The sequence below is a fragment of the Homarus americanus genome, unplaced genomic scaffold (assembly GCF_018991925.1).
Source record: "Homarus americanus isolate GMGI-L3 unplaced genomic scaffold, GMGI_Hamer_2.0 scaffold54443, whole genome shotgun sequence".
Lineage (NCBI taxonomy): Eukaryota > Metazoa > Arthropoda > Malacostraca > Decapoda > Nephropidae > Homarus > Homarus americanus.
In genome coordinates, this window is record NW_024750852.1 from 5,999,954 (window position 1) to 6,018,534 (window position 18,581).

The following is an 18,581-nucleotide window of genomic DNA, read 5'->3' on the forward strand; positions in this document are numbered from 1 at the left end:
AATAAAATAAAATATAGGTATGGACAATAATTACAAGTAAACATTTATCAATTATGTAACGGTAGAACTCTGAGCACAACACAAAAAATTAGTAAACTTATTTCCATTGTAAAGTTAACTGAGATCATAAGGAAGTGTCAAAGACGCTGGAGTACCTTTAGGACAGATGCAAATCAATATACAGTACTCCACCTCCCCTGCACACTCAGAGTGGGTGTGCAGTAATTGGGAACCTGGATGTTAATCGATTTGCGGATCGTGTTCCGGGATAATGGTTAGCCAGTGCAGTTGGCGAATTGTCCGGTCTTCTCGGACTATTCCTTGACACTGGGTCATGCAACTCGTTAACTCAGGGTGTGGTTGTTGTGTTGGCGACAGCTTCTACACCTTAAATAAATTCACGCCTTGGTGGCCCTTAGGTCGTCCATCTTCGTTGTAGGAGGGACAACCATTATACAATGATTGTGCTTCAACTGTTATCAGTATCAGTTCCCAGGTTTTCTTTTTACGATCATCAATCATTATTCCTAGAAAACTTATTGCCCCGAGTGAGGATCGAACTCACGACCTTGAGATTATGAGACTCACGCGCTGCCTACTGCGCCATCGAGGCTTATATTTATTATAGTTATACTGTAGTTTGAGGCTTATATTTATTATAGTTATACTGTAGTTTGAATTGTTTACCAAGCAAATAGAATTAGAAATAAGTACAGTAATTTACTTCTTGATAATAGCTTTTATAATAAATATGGAACCTTTGAGCAGGTGTTGTGATGTTTTAGGTGCCTCACTTGTCAAAGTTATGAAGTGTTAGGTGCTTCAGTTGACATAATTATTTCCAGTTCCGGAATAATCAGAGATACAACTTAAAACACCCAGCTCTATTAGTCCCCCCCCCACCCCCACCATGCTTTCCTCAGTCCATGACCTCCATAAAATATCTGGTGTGAAGTTGTGGTATAACTTAACCCTCTCCACACCCACATCCGAGCAGGGACTACGCTCCCTTTCTTTAAATCATCTCTAAAAAAATATATATTGTCTAAGTATCAATATTTTTGTAATACCTACTTTATATTCCCATCCTTTTATACTACCAAAACCAGTATATCAGAAATTGTCATGTAGATAGATAAACATTAGTCACATTACCATTGCAATATTTGCCGACAAGACATGATACTGACAGCTTCTGCCCTCTTGTTCTACCTTAATACAACCCAGAGATATCAACTCCACTGTAAAATATGTATATACTCTTATATAAAACTAAAAAAAAAATCAATAATCGTGGTAACATACTGATATGTAGGTAGGTAGTAGGCAGCTACCAAACAAGGAGGTACTACCGCCCGGGAAGATATTGGAAGCATAATGTGTTGTCTATGGTAGACCCTGCTGCTATATGGCATAACGAAAATTGTGACCAAGTCCCAGGTTGCTGATCAGACTTTCTGCCTCATTTACACACAATTGCAGGGTCTCAATTGTTTCTCTTATTATTGACAACACAACATACAAATATTGTTTCTCACTATTGATTTTTTTCATTTTTGCATTTCTTTATGGTTCTTTTTATTACCATTATTATTATTAGTAGTGTTATTATTATTATTATTATTATTATTATTATTATTATTATTATTATTATTATTATTACCTCCCAGGCCGTGATGTGGGTCAGTGACCTGTGCCCGGGTGGGCTAATCCCCATAAAAAAAACTACCACCGTGTTACGTGTACTATTCCAGATGATACTGTGGGGTTCCAGATGTTTGGTTCACACTCAGGATGGGATGGAGAAAGGAAACTCACAATGTGCTCTCTATATACATGTTGTATTGGATGTACAATGCAGCTTGGTGCTGGGAAGGCAGCATGGTTACAAGCGTGATGTAGAGAGAGCTGGTTGGTGAGGACGCTCAGAGAAGGACAGCTTGTGGGTCGCCATGCTCGCCAGCGGGAGAGAGCACCGCCAGGCAGGCGGAGGAGCGAGGGCCGCCAGGCAGGCGGAGGTGTTGCTGGCTGGTTGGTGTAGGTAGAAAGAGCGACAGATCACCACGAGGTCAGGTCTTAAATAGCGGGGGTAGGCGTGGCTTAGCAGTTGACCCCCGCTCCGTGGTGTATGGCGGCGCTGGTTGACCTAGACCACGAGGCATACACTGGGGAATTGGTGGGGTCGGCTAGGCAGCGACAAACAGCGTTTGTAGGGGAGAATTCCACTACAATACTCCCCCTTCCCTCCAGGCTGTGTAGGAGACTTGTTGTCTGCAGGGTTGCATAGCACATGTGAGGCAGAACGGGCGGTGCGTGCCTCATGTGAGACAACGGCGATGGCGTGGATGAGCCGGTCGCTGGGGACAACTGTCTAGATACACAATATCTGTTGGAGTAGAGAGGGAGAATAAGGGTGTGTGGAGGCGATGAATGTTGTGCTTCCCTCACGGCAGGTACAGAGTCGTCAGATGCGCCTGCTGGGGTGTGTGGGCCTGGGTCAGGAGCAGGGGCTGCGTCAGCAGAAGCGGATGAGGGCTCGTGACAGCAGCTGGGTCCACGACAGCAGCAGGGTGCAGGACATTAGCAAGGAGTACCTGAGGGAGAAAAGAGGGGTGTGTGGGTCCGCACTCAGGAACAGAGGCCGCATCAGGGGCGGCAGGGGTTACTGCTGGGCCGGGGTCGGCGTCTGAGGCAGGACGGGTGTGCTGGGGTCGGTAGGACGTGGTGCTTGGGGCAGGAAGAGGAGCTGGTGTCTGCTTAGAGTAGCAGAGCTGCTCTAGGTTGTCTAACCTGCGGTGTAGAAACAGTAGTTGTAGAGCCGATGAGAGCTGCTTCTGGGTGGATAAGCCAGTCTTCCATGTTGCTTGAAGACTGGGAGCGTGATCAGTTTCTCCTCCATCCTGTGTGAGTGCGAATCTCCGGGGTCACCATTTGTGGGGTATGAGATGTTTGGTTCACACTCAGGATGGAATGGAGAAAGGAAACTCACAATGTGCTCTCTATATACATGTTGTATTGGATGTACAATGCAGCTTGGTGCTGGGAAGGCAGCATGGTTACAAGCGTGATGTAGAGAGAGCTGGTTGGTGAGGACGCTCAGAGAAGGACAGCTTGTGGGTCGCCATGCTCGCCAGCGGGAGAGAGCACCGCCAGGCAGGCGGAGGAGCGAGGGCCGCCAGGCAGGCGGAGGTGTTGCTGGCTGGTTGGTGTAGGTAGAAGAGAGCGACAGATCACCACGAGGTCAGGTCTTAAATAGCGGGGGTAGGCGTGGCTTAGCAGTTGACCCCCGCTCCGTGGTGTATGGCGGCGCTGGTTGACCTAGACCACGAGGCATACACTGGGGAATTGGTGGGGTCGGCTAGGCAGCGACAAACAGCGTTTGTAGGGGAGAATTCCACTACAATACTAATGTTACATAATACTTCTTTGAGATAAATGTACAGTATATATCAGGTGCCTTCAAGAGAGCTCAGGCTCTCAACTGGCTCAGTTATTATTATCCATTCTGTATCTGTATTTTTCTGGCTAAATAAATTTTAAATATCAATACCTTGGAGATGTTATGGGTTTTATTACTCAATAGATGTCTCTATGTACGGCTCTCCTGAAGCTAGAAAATAAACTAAACTAACGAAGACTCGACAATAATATTCGTGTATGCTGTATGTAATTATTAATTTTATTGTATAAATATAAATATTGAAAGCAAAATTCAACACAATTGGGAACTGAATTGTATGTTTGTTTTTTCACTATAGAAATATAAAACTTGATTGCAAAACTGCAAATTATATACACAGGAAAGAAATGTTGGATCACCTGAAGAATCATCGCCCCAACTTATTTGACCTGAAGATTAACTACGTTAATGCTAACTTAACCTAACCTAAACCTATTCTATCCTAACCTACATCTAACCTAACATATCCTAACCTAACTTCATCCTCCCAAAATAGTTTTAGGGTGGTTTAATCGTTAGGTGAAATAAGCTGGGGCGATGATTCTTTAGGTGATCCGAAATGTCTTCTATTATACATGAATAATGATCTAAAATTAAATTTTACCTTCAACGTTTTATGTTTTCGCATTTCAGGAGTAAACTAATCGGTAACTGGTAACGTGTGTTGTGTTGAGTGGCGCTGCTCGGGTACTGAACTGCACCTCAACAAAGTTTTCATAACACTCAGGGAAACATGATAGTGGCTGACAGTGCTTAATATTATATTATTAGGTGAAACAAAGCCACCACAACTGACAGAAATGTTCGCCGCCACGTTGAGAGGAGCAGCTCGACCCTGCAGACGTTTTCTGGTAAATAAAGTGTAATTATATCCTTAAGGGTGGAAATACATTGCAGGTGGACTGTGCACCTTCATTTGTAGTTGATATTGCATCATTTAATTATCTTAGTTCTCACAAAGTTTCATGGCAGATACACCAGCCTGCCATTATAATAGTCTTCTAGGTACGTAAACTGTATGTTTACTGAAGGTTGGGTATGTTCACTTAGGCTAACCTAAAATAATATACTCTCCGTAGTAGATATTTTACCGTGACTGGCAAAGTTCCCACTAACGCTATTTTACCGTGACTGGCAAATGCCTACTAACGCTATTTTACCATGAGTGCGTGCATTCTGATTGGCTAAGTACTTTCTGTTAAAAAATGATTAGGGGTGGGGGTCCGTCCCCGGCTAGGAAGTTAGGTAAAGTTAGGTGGGTTTCTTTGGTTGGTTAGGTCCTGTTCTATTAGTTTCTAGTAAACGTCACCTCCTTTTTAATGATAATATCCTTAGAAAAAAGTAACAAAATCGAACAACTCCTGGTTAGGTATGCTTATAGCTACACAACGATTGACTCTTGGCAAAATAAATGCCAAATGCCGTCAAAGTCATGGTCACATCGTTCTCACACTGTTTGCCAGTAATGGGTGATTAGCTAATTATAGTGCACTCACTGTAAAATAGCATTAATAGGAACTTCGCCGGTCATGGCAAAATATCCTGTCTATACTTTCATCCTAGGATAGGTAGGCTTGTTTGGTTCTTCTTACCTTCCATAATTCACAAATTGCAACATTTGCTGGAAGCGCTCTTCTAATCTGTAGATATACTGTACAGTATATGTAAAGGATGCTGGCACATTGCTGGAAAGCATTCAAGTGTATTGCCAAACTAATAGCCATTGGGTAAATTGCAGTAGAGGTGGAGGAGACTGGTGATTTACGAGGAAACTGCTACCACCAGAGGGAGTTGTTCGATTTCGTTCATGTTTCACAGATTATCTGATGATTGGGAATCAAAATGATCTAACTTCAGTAGCAATTCGAAACTCAGGGCATCCCTAAGATGGTATCAGCATTCTTCACTGGCTGGTAAACTCTACAGTGAACTTATTTGACAATTTTACTAAAATTAAATGAAGTTGAAGCTTTCAACATTACTCACAAAGGATCTTCAACGTTTCATCTGTAAGTAGACTTATCTAACTTAATGTGAAACATATGCATTCACATTCAATTTCAAATCTCCCAACATCATATGAGATATTAAGAGATATTAGTCTCTGAGGTTCACGAGAGAAAATGGACGTCTCAGATGGGGGACTCAATAATGAAGTTATAGCTACATGTCTTATGGGCTATTGAACGTAATATGAATCGTCTGATTTTACATTAACTATTATGTACGACCATGGTCAGTTCAACTGCAGTTTTACTACTACAGTAGTTTCTTTGAATGTTTATACTGTACCTGTATACTGTACTGTATTTGTGACACACAAAAGGTGGCTAATGAACACTTCTCATACAGAATTATTGGAACACCTGATTCACAAGTGTAATTTCCTTATGCAACTGGCAGGCAATTTTCAATTGCAAAAGCAGTAGTTATCAAGGATTAATAGAAGTTGAATTTACATTGGGAAGTTCAGAGTAAGCTGTGGCCTCCACACCTTTAGTGCTTCTTTAAATTGACAAAAACCATCGCTGCTTTGTGTTATCTTTTATATTTGAAATTCTTCCTGGTAGAGCAGTTTATAAAAAAAGCTTCCAGGAAAATATACTGAAATTAATGTTTTCTCAGGAAATTAGTTACTCACTGTGAAACTTTTTTATTACAGCAGTCTCGAGGTCAACCATTAATTGATGCTGCCAGATGGAGATCACATTTGCCCTTGAACACTGTGGTTTTGTTTGTACCACAACAAGAGGTATGTACTGTATATATTTTTTAGTTTAATCCATTTTATTATTCATAAATCTTCAGCTTAGTGTTGTGTATTAGTGTACAGTAGTAATACCTGTAATGTTTATGGTGGATTTAAAACGTATTGATGGTTTGGAGAAAATTCTTGTTTTCTCCCTTCATATTTTCCATCATCTTGAGGTATCATTTATCTTCCACCACCACTTTGGCTATCTACCAGAAATATTTACTTCTGTATAGTCCCCCCAAAAAGTATAGTTAGATTTTAAATTGCTACAATTTGAAACGTTAAGACGAAATGCATTGATATGATCCCGAGTGCATCATCATGGTACACCTGCTTGCCATATCAGCAACAGCTAGAAATGGGGGGAGGAAGTCATCTTTGTATGGCATACTAGAGTACATGCAGGGTATATGTTTCATTTGAAAATGTATACGGTATACAGTACTGTACTCATCTCATACAGAAAACTCATATCAAATAACAATGACTCCAAATGGATAAATAATAATTTAAAGAATATTATTGGACAAAGAAAGGCTATAGGTAGGGGGGGGGGAGGGATTTTTATTTGTGTTAAAAAAATGTATACTATTCCCTTTATGTGTTTGTCCTTACGACAATTATTTCTTTTACCTCCCTCCCGCCCACAACCAGTTTTAGTCTGATCCATGATATTATACACTGTACTGTACTGGAAGTAACCCTCTTACATTCAGTCACATACCAGTAAGTCTGTTTCATTATTCAACATCATCACAACAAATTTTGCTCTTATTTTCACAGACACAGCTGGTTTTCCTCCCTCTACTTCTCCCCAGCTCCTAATCCTTTAACCTTCAGCTTCATTTTGCCCAAAATTAGTACAATACTGTACTGAACATTATACAGTATGGGTATTATTTTAGGTATTCCCTACGGTTTAGAAGACAGTGCAGTCTGTGGAAGACATACCAACATCTGGGTCACTGTCATATAATAATGAATTAATTCTCTTCTTTATTACAGGCTTGGATTGTTGAGCGAATGGGCAAGTTCCACAGAGCGTTAGAACCAGGTATCAACCTATTGATCCCTGTGTTAGATAAAGTCAGATATGTACAAAGTTTGAAGGAAATAGCGATTGATGTACCAAAGCAAGCCGCTATTACCTCAGGTATGTGTGTTTATATGTGATAAAAATGTTACTTAATACAGTATACCCTGTATAAAAACTCTAGCATTTGTTGTGGTATCCTCTTACAGGTAGTATCATCATAGTTGTAGTGGATGATAGCTTATTGTAGTGAATGGTACAGTATTGTCCAGGTGAAAAGGTACAGAACTATGTATGACTTTGATCTAAACATAATTGATAGCTGTATAGATAACATATACTGTACAGTAGTAATGTAGTATATACCTGTACGTATTAACAAGCTTCTGAAGATCTCTCTAGTTCACAAACTTTTGGTATGGACTGTACAGTAGTACAGTACAGGTATATGTGAAGTTTGCAAACTTGTATACTGTACAGTGATATCTCCGTTAGCCAGAACAATTGGTGCAGAGCACTTCCGGGAATGAGAGATTTCCGGGTAACGAAACGACTCTCAAAGCTGGAAAAAAATCCCTCATCCCCAGAATTTTCCGGGTAATGGAAAAATGTTCTCGGAAGTTCCAGAAATTGCCCATTACATCATCAGTCGAAACCCAGAATAAAAATCCCTCATCCTCGGAATTTTCCACCCCTCGTGTAACGGAAAAATGTTCTCGGCATTTCCAGAAAATGAGCCTGATTTTAATCTCTCAAACCCGGGAAAAAAATCCTCCATCCCCGGATTTTTCTCAGAATTTTCCGGGTTCTGGGAAAAATTTCTTGGAAATTTCCGGGAAATGTGCCCCTCGGAAAATCGTTCCCAAAGCTGGAATTTTCCGGACGATTTTCCGAGAAATTTTCAATTCCGGTTATCAGAGAGTTTCGAGTTTGAGGGATTCCGGCTAATGGAGATATTACTATACTTGTGTTTGGATCCACAGGTCATAAAATAAATTATCCAGGTTAAACATAAGTACAAAGCTAGATTTAAAAATACAATACTGTAAATGTGGAAAATCTTTCATATGCAAACCATCCTCAGTATTGGTGAATTTTGGGTGTTAAAAAGTAAATCGTTCATTTGTAAATATGGTGTTACATTGGCTGACATTTGCAAATGACAACTTTACGGTATTCCTAATTCACTTGACAAGTGTGAGCAAAGATTGTTGTTAAATAATAAGATGTGATTTTATTTTCATTTCTGTAACTACACTGCCATGTGTATGAAAATAAAAAGCACTAAAGGTTAACAAATCTATGATGTTGGTTGCTATTTGAGAGTTAACTGCCATGTAAATTCTTATGTTAATTTAAGTAATAGGATAGTGTTCATTAGAATTATTATATGACCTTCACAGACTGTTAATAAACTTATTTAAATCTTTCTAGATAACGTAACACTGAGTATTGACGGTGTCCTGTACCTTCGAATCCTCGACCCTTACCGAGCAAGTTACGGAGTGGAAGACCCAGAGTTTGCTATCACACAACTTGCGCAAACAACTATGAGGTAAATTTTCATTATAAGTCGCAGTACATATCACAAGTATAAGATTTAAGAAGTAATAGCAGTACCTTACAGGAATTAGACTGTATTATGCAGTACCTGTACTTGTTTGCATTGGTTTGAGTTAAGCAGATACTTCGGGGGGGGTGGGATTTTTACTTTTGTACAGAGAAATGTATATGTGTGTGTGTGTGTGTGTAAACACACACACATACACACACATATATACAATACAGGTACAGTATAGGCAAAGGAAATTACTGTCTCTAGAACGAATGGCTCCCTGTCCTGGCCACGAAAATGCCGACAACTTTAAAACTACCCACAAACATTCTTGGGTACATCCAGGGTGTCATCCACGAATAATAGAGGACCACAAAATAAAAATCCGTGAATTATCCGGGCTTTCTGTAAAAGTAGTTGCTCCTTCTTAAATTCATTTAACTTTATGTAAAACATTACATTTTAAATTCAAAATCCTTTCACAAAATTATCTTTCTGTTGTATTGTGTAGCCTTGTATTAACAATTTTTTGGTATAATGTGAATATAATTGATCACGGTTTGTTCTTTTTCCAGAAATTACTTTTGAATCTTGACTTTGCATTCTCATTTATTTCATAATTAACATCTGTGGTTGCCCATTTACTGATGGAAATGTTTAGTTTTGTCAGATTTTACATTGTTTGCATTGTTTGTTGTCTTTAGCTCAACCTTATAATGCACTGTATTATCTAATCTTGTGTTGTTCATACATTTGCTTTCAAGCAATTATTTATGATATTCAGGTCTGAACTTGGTAAGATCTCCTTGGATTATGTGTTCCGAGAGAGAGAGAACCTCAATATGAACATTGTGGAAGTTATTAACAAGGCATCAGAGGCCTGGGGGATCACTTGCCTTCGTTATGAAATCCGTGAGTATAACTTAACCTGCCACGGCTAATGTTTGATATTGACTGAGTTGATATTTTAAATATTTTTAGGGCCATTGGCAAATATTTACATTGCTATTTTGTGTGTGTCAGTGATTATTTTTTCCATCATAAAATTTTGAAAAAGTGTAAGATTGTACACAACATATTGACCATTTCTGAAAATTAATATCAGTGAATTCTTTAACCTATGGTAAACCTCCATAAATAAAAGTGTGGTGAATACTGTACTAGACTTGAGGACAATTACTACAATAGTAGTGAAATTTTTATTAAGAAATAATATGTTTCTTTTAATGGCCATTGTTTATTTTTTTATGTATTTATTATTACTTTTGAACGAATTGAATTATGGAAGATGTACTGTATAGGGCAGGAGAGTCAAATTTTTATCTGAACATGCATCAGTATATAAAGTAACCCACAGTTCCAGAGTTCTTGACCACCTTGTTTTATTTAATTATGTTTCTATGATTAGATGCATTTTTCAAATGAAAATTACAGTATGATGGATTGACCTGTACACAATTAATTGATGACATAGGAATTTTCTTACAAATGTCACACATGATATTTGTCATTACAGGTAGGTGTCCCTCGTTTAGCATTAATTCACTTATCGCTAATTCTCTGTTGAGATAAAAAAATACACCCTTTCTCACTTAATGTTAGTTCAAAATTCGGTTTGGCAACAGTTTGTCTCATTGGGAAGATGGAAGATGGGGATAAGGTGGTATGTGAGATGACATGTTGCCAGTGTTACATGTAATGAAACTATAAAAGTTGTGGAAAAATCCTTACAATACTGTACTATTATGTGGCTTAGAAATAAAGAAAATATAATATAAAAGTATAAAATAAGAAAATGTAAGAGTATGGGTGTGTATGTGTGGGAAGTGAACGTATGTGTAGGGGCGGTGGCCTGTAACTGTGTCACCAGCCCGACCACACTCCCTCCCCTCATGCTGGAATTCTTGCAAGATAGCGATTAATTTGAGTGTAAATATCCCATACCGGTAGTTTGCACCAGAGATAAAATTATTAGTCTTTTAGCTTAGTACATTTGAGTACAAAGTGAGTACTGTACAGTAATGTGTTCAAAAGTATGGCTTTTTAGTAATAAACTTAATACATTTGAGTATAGGTTGTGATAATTGTAATGATTTTTCCACAACTTCTGTAAATTCAGTTGTCTCTGAAGATGTCTTGAATAAACACAAAAGCTAAGGTGCTCCAGTGTTTCCCTTTTCCTGTGTGGTTTTATCAAGTACAGTATGTTAGTAGTAACAGTTTCCTAAATACTCCCTACTAAAATGGGGCCTGTATCTTATATGGTGTTTTTTTTTTTAATATTATTATTTTTAATGTATTTAGTACATTCGCTGTTGGCTGAAGTAGGTTTTACTGTATCATGTGTGTGTTGTTTCCGTAGGTGTGGGCCTATTTACGGAACTATTTAGCGAACTAATTCACGAAATCGGGCGAAAATTATGGAAAAATGCTTTCTGCTAAATCGAGAGTTTGTTATATCGGATTCTGTTAAATCGAGAGTACCTGTATACTGTACAGTAGGGTCGTGATATATAGCGACTTTATATAACGATTTTTTTATATCGCGGCTACCGAATTATCGACATTTTCCTATATACAGGAATATAGCGATAATTTTTTTTTTTTTTCGCGAGGGAAATTGGCAGGAAATATTTTAAATTTATTACGACTACCAAAATTATTGACATTTTCCAATATATAGCGTTAAATTTATTTACAGTAGACACGACTTACATGGGGTTATGTTGCTGGAACCTCACATAAAGCCAAAAACCGTATAAAATCAGAAACAATCCTAAAAATCACCTAAATCGTCCCAAAAATACGATTTGAAAAATTGTACAGTATAGTAAGCCTGCGCTAAACGCCGTCACGCTTAACTTTGTTTCGGTATTACGTCGCTGAACTTTAGAGACCAAAAATTCATTTAATGTCCCGGTAATCCGATACTATGCTGTTTTACGTCGTCACAGACTACATTTTACGGTGCTTCACCCTCTCTTGTCTGGCCTCACTATGCTCTCTCGGCTTGGCGCAGAGTCAGTGACTCACCACCCTCCTCCTCTCCTGCCCTCCTCCGCTCCCACCCTCCTCCTCCCCTCCCGCCATCCGCCTCCTTTGCTTCACTACCCACCACACACTCGCCCTACCACCTCCGCCTGTCGGTGAGTACCAATACAAACTTATTAGTTGTATATTTATGCATTATTTTCTATAGAAATGACAATGATTTTTTGTATATGTAATGTATTTCATGGGGCAAAGGGAGGCTCAGGAACGTAACTCCCGTATTTTATCTATTTCTTATGGGGAAAATTGATCCGCTTTATGTTGTTTTGTATAACATCGCGTTTTTGGGAACGTAACCTCGACATTAAGCGAGGACTTGCTATACTTAAATGTACTCTAAAAGACTAAAAATTTTATCTCGTGCAAAATATATTATGTCTATACAGGGTGTTCAAATTATTTGCTGTCTTGCAAGGATTCCAGCACTGCAATTTATATTCTGCTAACTTTAGACTGTGCCATTTTATGTCAAGTTTAGTCACTTTTATTGGCCTCCAGAACATAACCCTATTTTCCCCATTGATTGCATGTAATTATATGTCGCAATTTAGTATATAGCGAACATCCTTGGACCCTGTCTCGCGATATATCCCGACCCTTCTGTATTATTGTATCTTTATAATTGCTCATGCTGTAGTTAATAAATAAACATTCTTTAGTAATTTTGTACAATTTAGATCACAAATTAGGTTATTAAAGAGTAGAAACTTATGATTTAATTGTAAAGAATCATTATTGCAATTGGTTGCTTCTCAGCGCTTGCAGGAATGTAAACTCAGGGTCTCTCAAGCTTCCACATTATTTTGTTATGTTCAATGTTTGTTTACATTGATAATATCATAACTGATTTATGTTATTGCCATTCAGGTGACATCAAATTGCCACAGCGTATACAAGATGCTATGCAGATGCAAGTAGAAGCTGAGAGGAAGAAACGTGCAGTTATTCTGGAATCTGAGGGAGTGAGGGAAGCAGAGGTACTGTATACTTATAAGACCTGACCAGACATTATACATACTGTAACTGTACAATACAGTATATTCAAGAAACTTCATGCCATCATAGTGACCTTTAAACTACTGTTTTTGACTTCCAAATTAATGAGAAAATTTTAAAACCCATATTGAAGGAAAATGATAGAATGAAATATAGAAGGACAGTTAATTAGGATGAACACTAAACATAGGTCAATTTCAAAACATTTCTGTACCAGGAAAGTGTGATAAAAACTTGCCTGTTGTCAAATTTGATTGATGTTTTTTCTAGTGGTGATAATTCAGGTTTTATTTTGGGAGGTTTTCTTCTTTACCATTTCTTTGTATACCAGAGATGGAGTATTTGTATTCAAAGACATCAATATTCAGATATCAAGTATTTGCATTCCTATTTGTATCCTCGGGCAAAGTATTCATATTCGTAGGTTAACCTAACAGATAATTATTGTTTTATTGATAGAAACAACCTTATATATGGCTGTTGAATGAATTTATTTTGGACAAACGGAAAGAGTTTTTTTGGGTGTACAATCGTCTTAATAAATCTGTGACACGAGTCACCCGAGAACCTATATGTTATGCAATAAAATTAAATATTTAAACAGACTGTTAGTAAATAACATGCAACTCTCAACAGTCATTACTGTGGTGAGTAGGCTACTGTTGACGTGTTCGTATCATGTGAGATGTATGTCTGTATAATGCCAAATTATAGCTCAAAATTATTGTTTGAACAGTAATTTCAGACTCCTATTTGAAATTAAATTTCAATTTTATGTATAGCATAGTTGTTGTTATAGGCAATTGGAAAGAAAAAAATTAGTTTGTGCCAAACATGTACTATCTACTGTATGTACACTTAATAACTTTTCAATTGCTAAATGGTGGCAACACTGCCTGCCTGCAGCCTAGAAGTTAAAAGTGTAGAGTACATTTAGTATAATAACCAATGGTGGTAAGTTGTTTCTATTATAATTACTAGGAAAGTATTAATATACGGTATACTGTAAATATGTTTACAGTGGACAGATTTGATACTGTATATGTATTGAATGCCAATCATAAAATCAACCACTACAGTATATACCATATTTATAGCAATAAAAAGTTGTGTTTTTAACCAATAGTATTCATTAATACATTCATGAATACTTTCATAAAGTATTCTTATTTGCAGTGACACTTTTTTGTGTGTGTGTGTTCTTAGAAATTAGAAGTACAGGGATACTGTATTTGTATTTGCATTCGAATACTGAACTCTTGTATTCATGCAATCCCTGTTGTGTACCCAATATCACATCTCAGATTCTGTAATATTATAGCTGTATCATGCTTGCCTCTTACCATTGCAAGCCAGATTCAACTCCCAACTTGGTTTAGGTATGAGAAAAGTGTTGTCCAGTGTGATCCCCATCAAATAATGCAGCTTCCAGTGTATCATAAGAAATCACATTTTATGATGACTTAAAAATTTGCAGAAAATGAAAGTCAAAGCTTGATCTTCGTCATGCTGTATAAACAGAGACAGTTTGAAACATGTGAATTTAGTCATCTTAGGTTACAGGTATATTGGATTGGATTAAACTACTTTTTATTTAAAAAAAAAGTTTTTCCACAAGGATAAAGTCTCCTGTCTGTAAACTTGTCAAGGATCTTTGGGAAAGTTGGGCTCTGGAAGGAAATGTTATACAGTAATGGTATTGATCTTGCAAGTAACTCATTTCTTCCACTCTCAGACAATGGGGTTTAATATTTAAATTCTTCTCTCTTTAAGAGCAACTGTCCCCACTATAAGGGATTATATCTGCACAGTATTCTTATTTATTATGTTGATTTAGATATACCGTAATATGATCTACAGTTTTTGTTATCAGAATCATACAAGGTTATCATAATTTTGTCCAATTCTCCTATATTAGTTTGTGATAGTATCTGTTTCTTTATTTTCAGATTAATGTAGCAGAGGGTAAGAGACAATCCCGTATCCTGGCATCTGAAGCTGACAGGATTGAACAGGTGAACAGTGCTGAAGGTCAGGCTGAAGGGCTGTCAATTCTCTGTAATGCTCTCATCCATAAACAAGGTAAGTAGCAGAAGTAGATTAAAATAATTTAACTGGTTAACTGGCATCCAGAATAACTTGTACAGCATCCAGTATATAATACTAGTTTTATTCAGTATTATCGTCAAACAAGTTTACATTGATTCAGCATATACGAGAAAATAGACAATGCAGTTACACAGTGCAGGTAAACAAAATGTTTGTTTAGATAGTGCAGATATTCAAACAGTGGTAAACAGTAAGGCAATTCGACCAAGAATAGCCTACAAAATCATCTGATACTTGTTTCCAGTAGGGTTCAGTAGTGTATACAAGACTAGATGTTAATACGTATGTACTGTACTTTTTCAGAGTATTTACCTTAATATCTACTGGACACATTATGGTAATCTTTTGATGCCTAGCAAGTTGCTGTATTATATGAGAGACTAATTTGTGTGTTCATAAGATGGGTATTTGAAAATCACAAGGCAAATGGATTGTTGTGAAGACTTGAGATAGTGTGAAAATATTATTTTCTTGTATTGTAGTCAAAATATGCTAAATATAGAAAGATATGTAAGTTTTTATGGTTTTTGTTGCATCTGTTTCATATTATTGAGTTGGGAATGGAGAGTGCATCTTAGATAAATAAATAGGATGGATTGTGTACTACAGTTTCTACAAACAGAAACTTAGGAATAAAAAATTTACTAGTTCTAAAATTATTTATTCAGAAAAAATAGTTTTTGAATATGAATGACTGATTTATTGATGTAATATGTAAAGAAAAGGGTGGAATGAAAGAGTGAAATGACTGTAAGGGTCAAATAACAAAGTAGTGATAGAGGGATGTAAGTCAAATAAGAACACTTATAAAGGGGTTTCGTGAAATATCGATCACTGTACAGTATTTTAAAATGTTTTGAAGAAATTACACTACAGGAATCTATTTTGTAATCAACAGAGACAGTATGAAAGACAAGTGTAAAGATTGTCCCAAGTTAAAATACCTTTTAGGGTATTATTTATGTTACACATACAGTATAGCACATACATTTCAGTAGTTTTGTTATTTCTTTTCGTAATGATTAAAGGTATGAATCTTTACAGAATTGACCTCTTTACTGTACACATATTCTAATTTTGTGTCTTATAATGTATTATGTATATTTTCATTGAAAGTCTAATTTGGTCATTATATATTTTTCAGGACTGAATGCAGCATCTTTATCCTTAGCACACTCATACATTGAGGCATTCCAGAATTTGGCTCAAAAGAATAACACTCTTATATTACCATCCAATGTGGCAGATGTCTCAGGAATTGTTGGATCTGCAGTTAGTGTTTATAAATCTTTGGCAAAGACTTTACATGTTAATGATGAACGCAAAGGAGAACCAGAGGTTCCAATACCAGAAAAGGAGGATGAAAAGGAGTCGCAAAAAATATATGATTAAAAATTTTTGGGAAGTGTTTGATGAACAAGTGTTGCAGCTTAAGTACATGTACTGTACTTATAAATTTTTCTTCTTTTCTGAAACGTTATCTTTGTGCCTGTACTGTACTTGAAGTATAATATAGTGGTGTATACAGACATTAATTGTAGAATGATGTTTTAAACAGTTATAATTCTCTGATCAGCAACAGTCCAACAATAAAATCTACAAATCTTTGCTACAACTTTGTGAATTATACCATACTGTTTTAATAATTTTCCAGTGAATTTTTACTTTGTGCTATGAATAAAACACATGGTTTACTCTGTAATTGAATTGAATAAATATAAGGAAACCCTAAAGTAGGTGGATTCAAACCTACTCTAACCTTAACCCTTGGGCTTTGAGCTATGGTCACTATACCCCCCTCCTCCCCCCCCTTCACATGGGTATATTTGGGAACATTTAAAAAATAAATAAAATTCTAATCTTACAAACTAGCCACTCTTTATAAAACAGGAAATAAATACATATCCTTACCACAGGATGGCAACACTGGCTATGAAGAGTAGAGAATGTTCATGAAGTAGCGCGTGTAGGTATGTGACGCACTAGTAACAAGGTAAACAACTCGAATTTGTAGGCAGTACTGTATGAGGTATGAGGTACATGACACTTGTTTTACTATATTATTACTGTTAACAATCATTATTTCTGCTCCAGTAATTGATCATGATACTAGATTTGTACGTGGATAAAAGAAAAACATGAAGTGATTCAAGTCCAAGGACGAGATTTCTACATCACAAAAGCTGAGAAGTTACTGAGAGGCTCTCGTGTATGAGTGAGTGAAAAATAAATACTGTACTTGACTGGCAACATAATCTAGCCAGGCTTGCCTTTTTTATTCAGTTGGCCTGCGTAAGATCAAACCGTCATGTGACATAACATAAAGCCCTACAGATGCACGTCATATGATGTGACCCGCAGCCTAAGGGTTAATGGTGGGGGATGTTACGTAGACATTTAATATGATTGCAGTTATTATATCTCTCTCCACTTACTCAAGTACACATATAGTAATACCTCTGCAGGATAAGTAATTTACTTTTCTTTCACACCATTTAACTTCTGCTCAACATGCATCTGTTTCAAAGCAAAGTCTTGCGTTGGGTATGCCTGATGGTTAATTCTTTGTATGATTAAAACACAGTTCTTTTATACCAGAATTCTCTATTTCTATGTCTACACAAGCCAATAAGTTTTATCCAGAGGACTGAGTTATATATTTTTATTTTTGTCTTAAAGCAGCCATTTTGCTTCCATCAACTGCACTTTGTTATAACTGAAATTTGAATATATCTGTTCTCTGGAGATTGAAGGTGATATATTAGAAATTTTAAAGTAGTGTGTATAGTATTTGAAAATGCAGTTAGAGCAGCTTAGCTTCCACTTTGTCTAGAAGTTTATGTTGTTGCTGTAGTGTAATCTATGTATCCCATCTCCTGAATGATTATTCTCTCATACTATGTGCAGAGAACTGCACAACAACAGACTTCTTGACTTAAGTGGGGGGTTTTGTCTTGTGATATTGTTCACTGGATTAATTTATTAACCATCTCTATTATACTATTGAGGCATCTTGCACCAGTTATGCCCCAGTTGGTTAGGATTATACAGAATATCCATTAATTATCTGACCCATTTTAAAACTTAATTACCTCAATAAAACTACAGATAGAGCACAGTGCACATATGGAAGTTACTAGGACAAAAACAAAAACATGAGTTGTTTGTCAAGTACAGCACAGCACTGTATAATAAAACTGGCATATTCTATCTAATTTTTTTTTTAATTTTAAAATGGATCAGATAATGATTTAGAGCACCCTGTATTATTTGGGTTCAGAAATATTGGGTTCAGGTTTCCTTACTTGAGATCTACATATCTTTTTGGAAATCTTCACAGTCATCTTGGAAGCGTATCTCTGTTTTTCATTTATACTTCGGGGCGGATTCTACACTACAAATTCATGAAGATTTTTGTAGTTTCAGTGCAGTACACTGGTTAAAACAATCGACCATTTTTTCTTGGTGTTTAATAGTTTTACCAGGATCTTTATAATTTTCCATCAGGCAAATCATAAATATAACTATAGACCCTTTGTTTTGTAGCCTAATCGATTCCTACATACAATATTTACGTAGTAAATTAAGGAATAATAAAAAATTAACTCATATGTTGACTTCA

General features: G+C 36.8%; 1 protein-coding gene and 1 non-coding gene across 2 annotated transcripts; one reads left to right on the forward strand and one right to left on the reverse strand.

Annotated features, from left to right (window-relative positions):
- Positions 1-540: 540 nt before the first annotated feature.
- Trnam-cau lies at positions 541-613 on the reverse strand. Its single transcript has one exon. It is a non-coding gene; the product is annotated as a tRNA-Met (tRNA).
- A 3,494-nt stretch (positions 614-4,107) lies between these two features.
- Positions 4,108-16,567, forward strand: LOC121854274 (stomatin-like protein 2, mitochondrial). The gene is made up of 8 exons (XM_042348824.1): positions 4,108-4,311; positions 6,123-6,212; positions 7,221-7,368; positions 8,683-8,803; positions 9,588-9,715; positions 12,722-12,831; positions 14,800-14,932; positions 16,104-16,567. The coding sequence occupies exons 1-8, from the start codon at positions 4,261-4,263 to the stop codon at positions 16,349-16,351; spliced, it is 1,029 nt and encodes a 342-aa protein (XP_042204758.1). The 5' UTR covers positions 4,108-4,260; the 3' UTR covers positions 16,352-16,567.
- Positions 16,568-18,581: the final 2,014 nt, after the last annotated feature.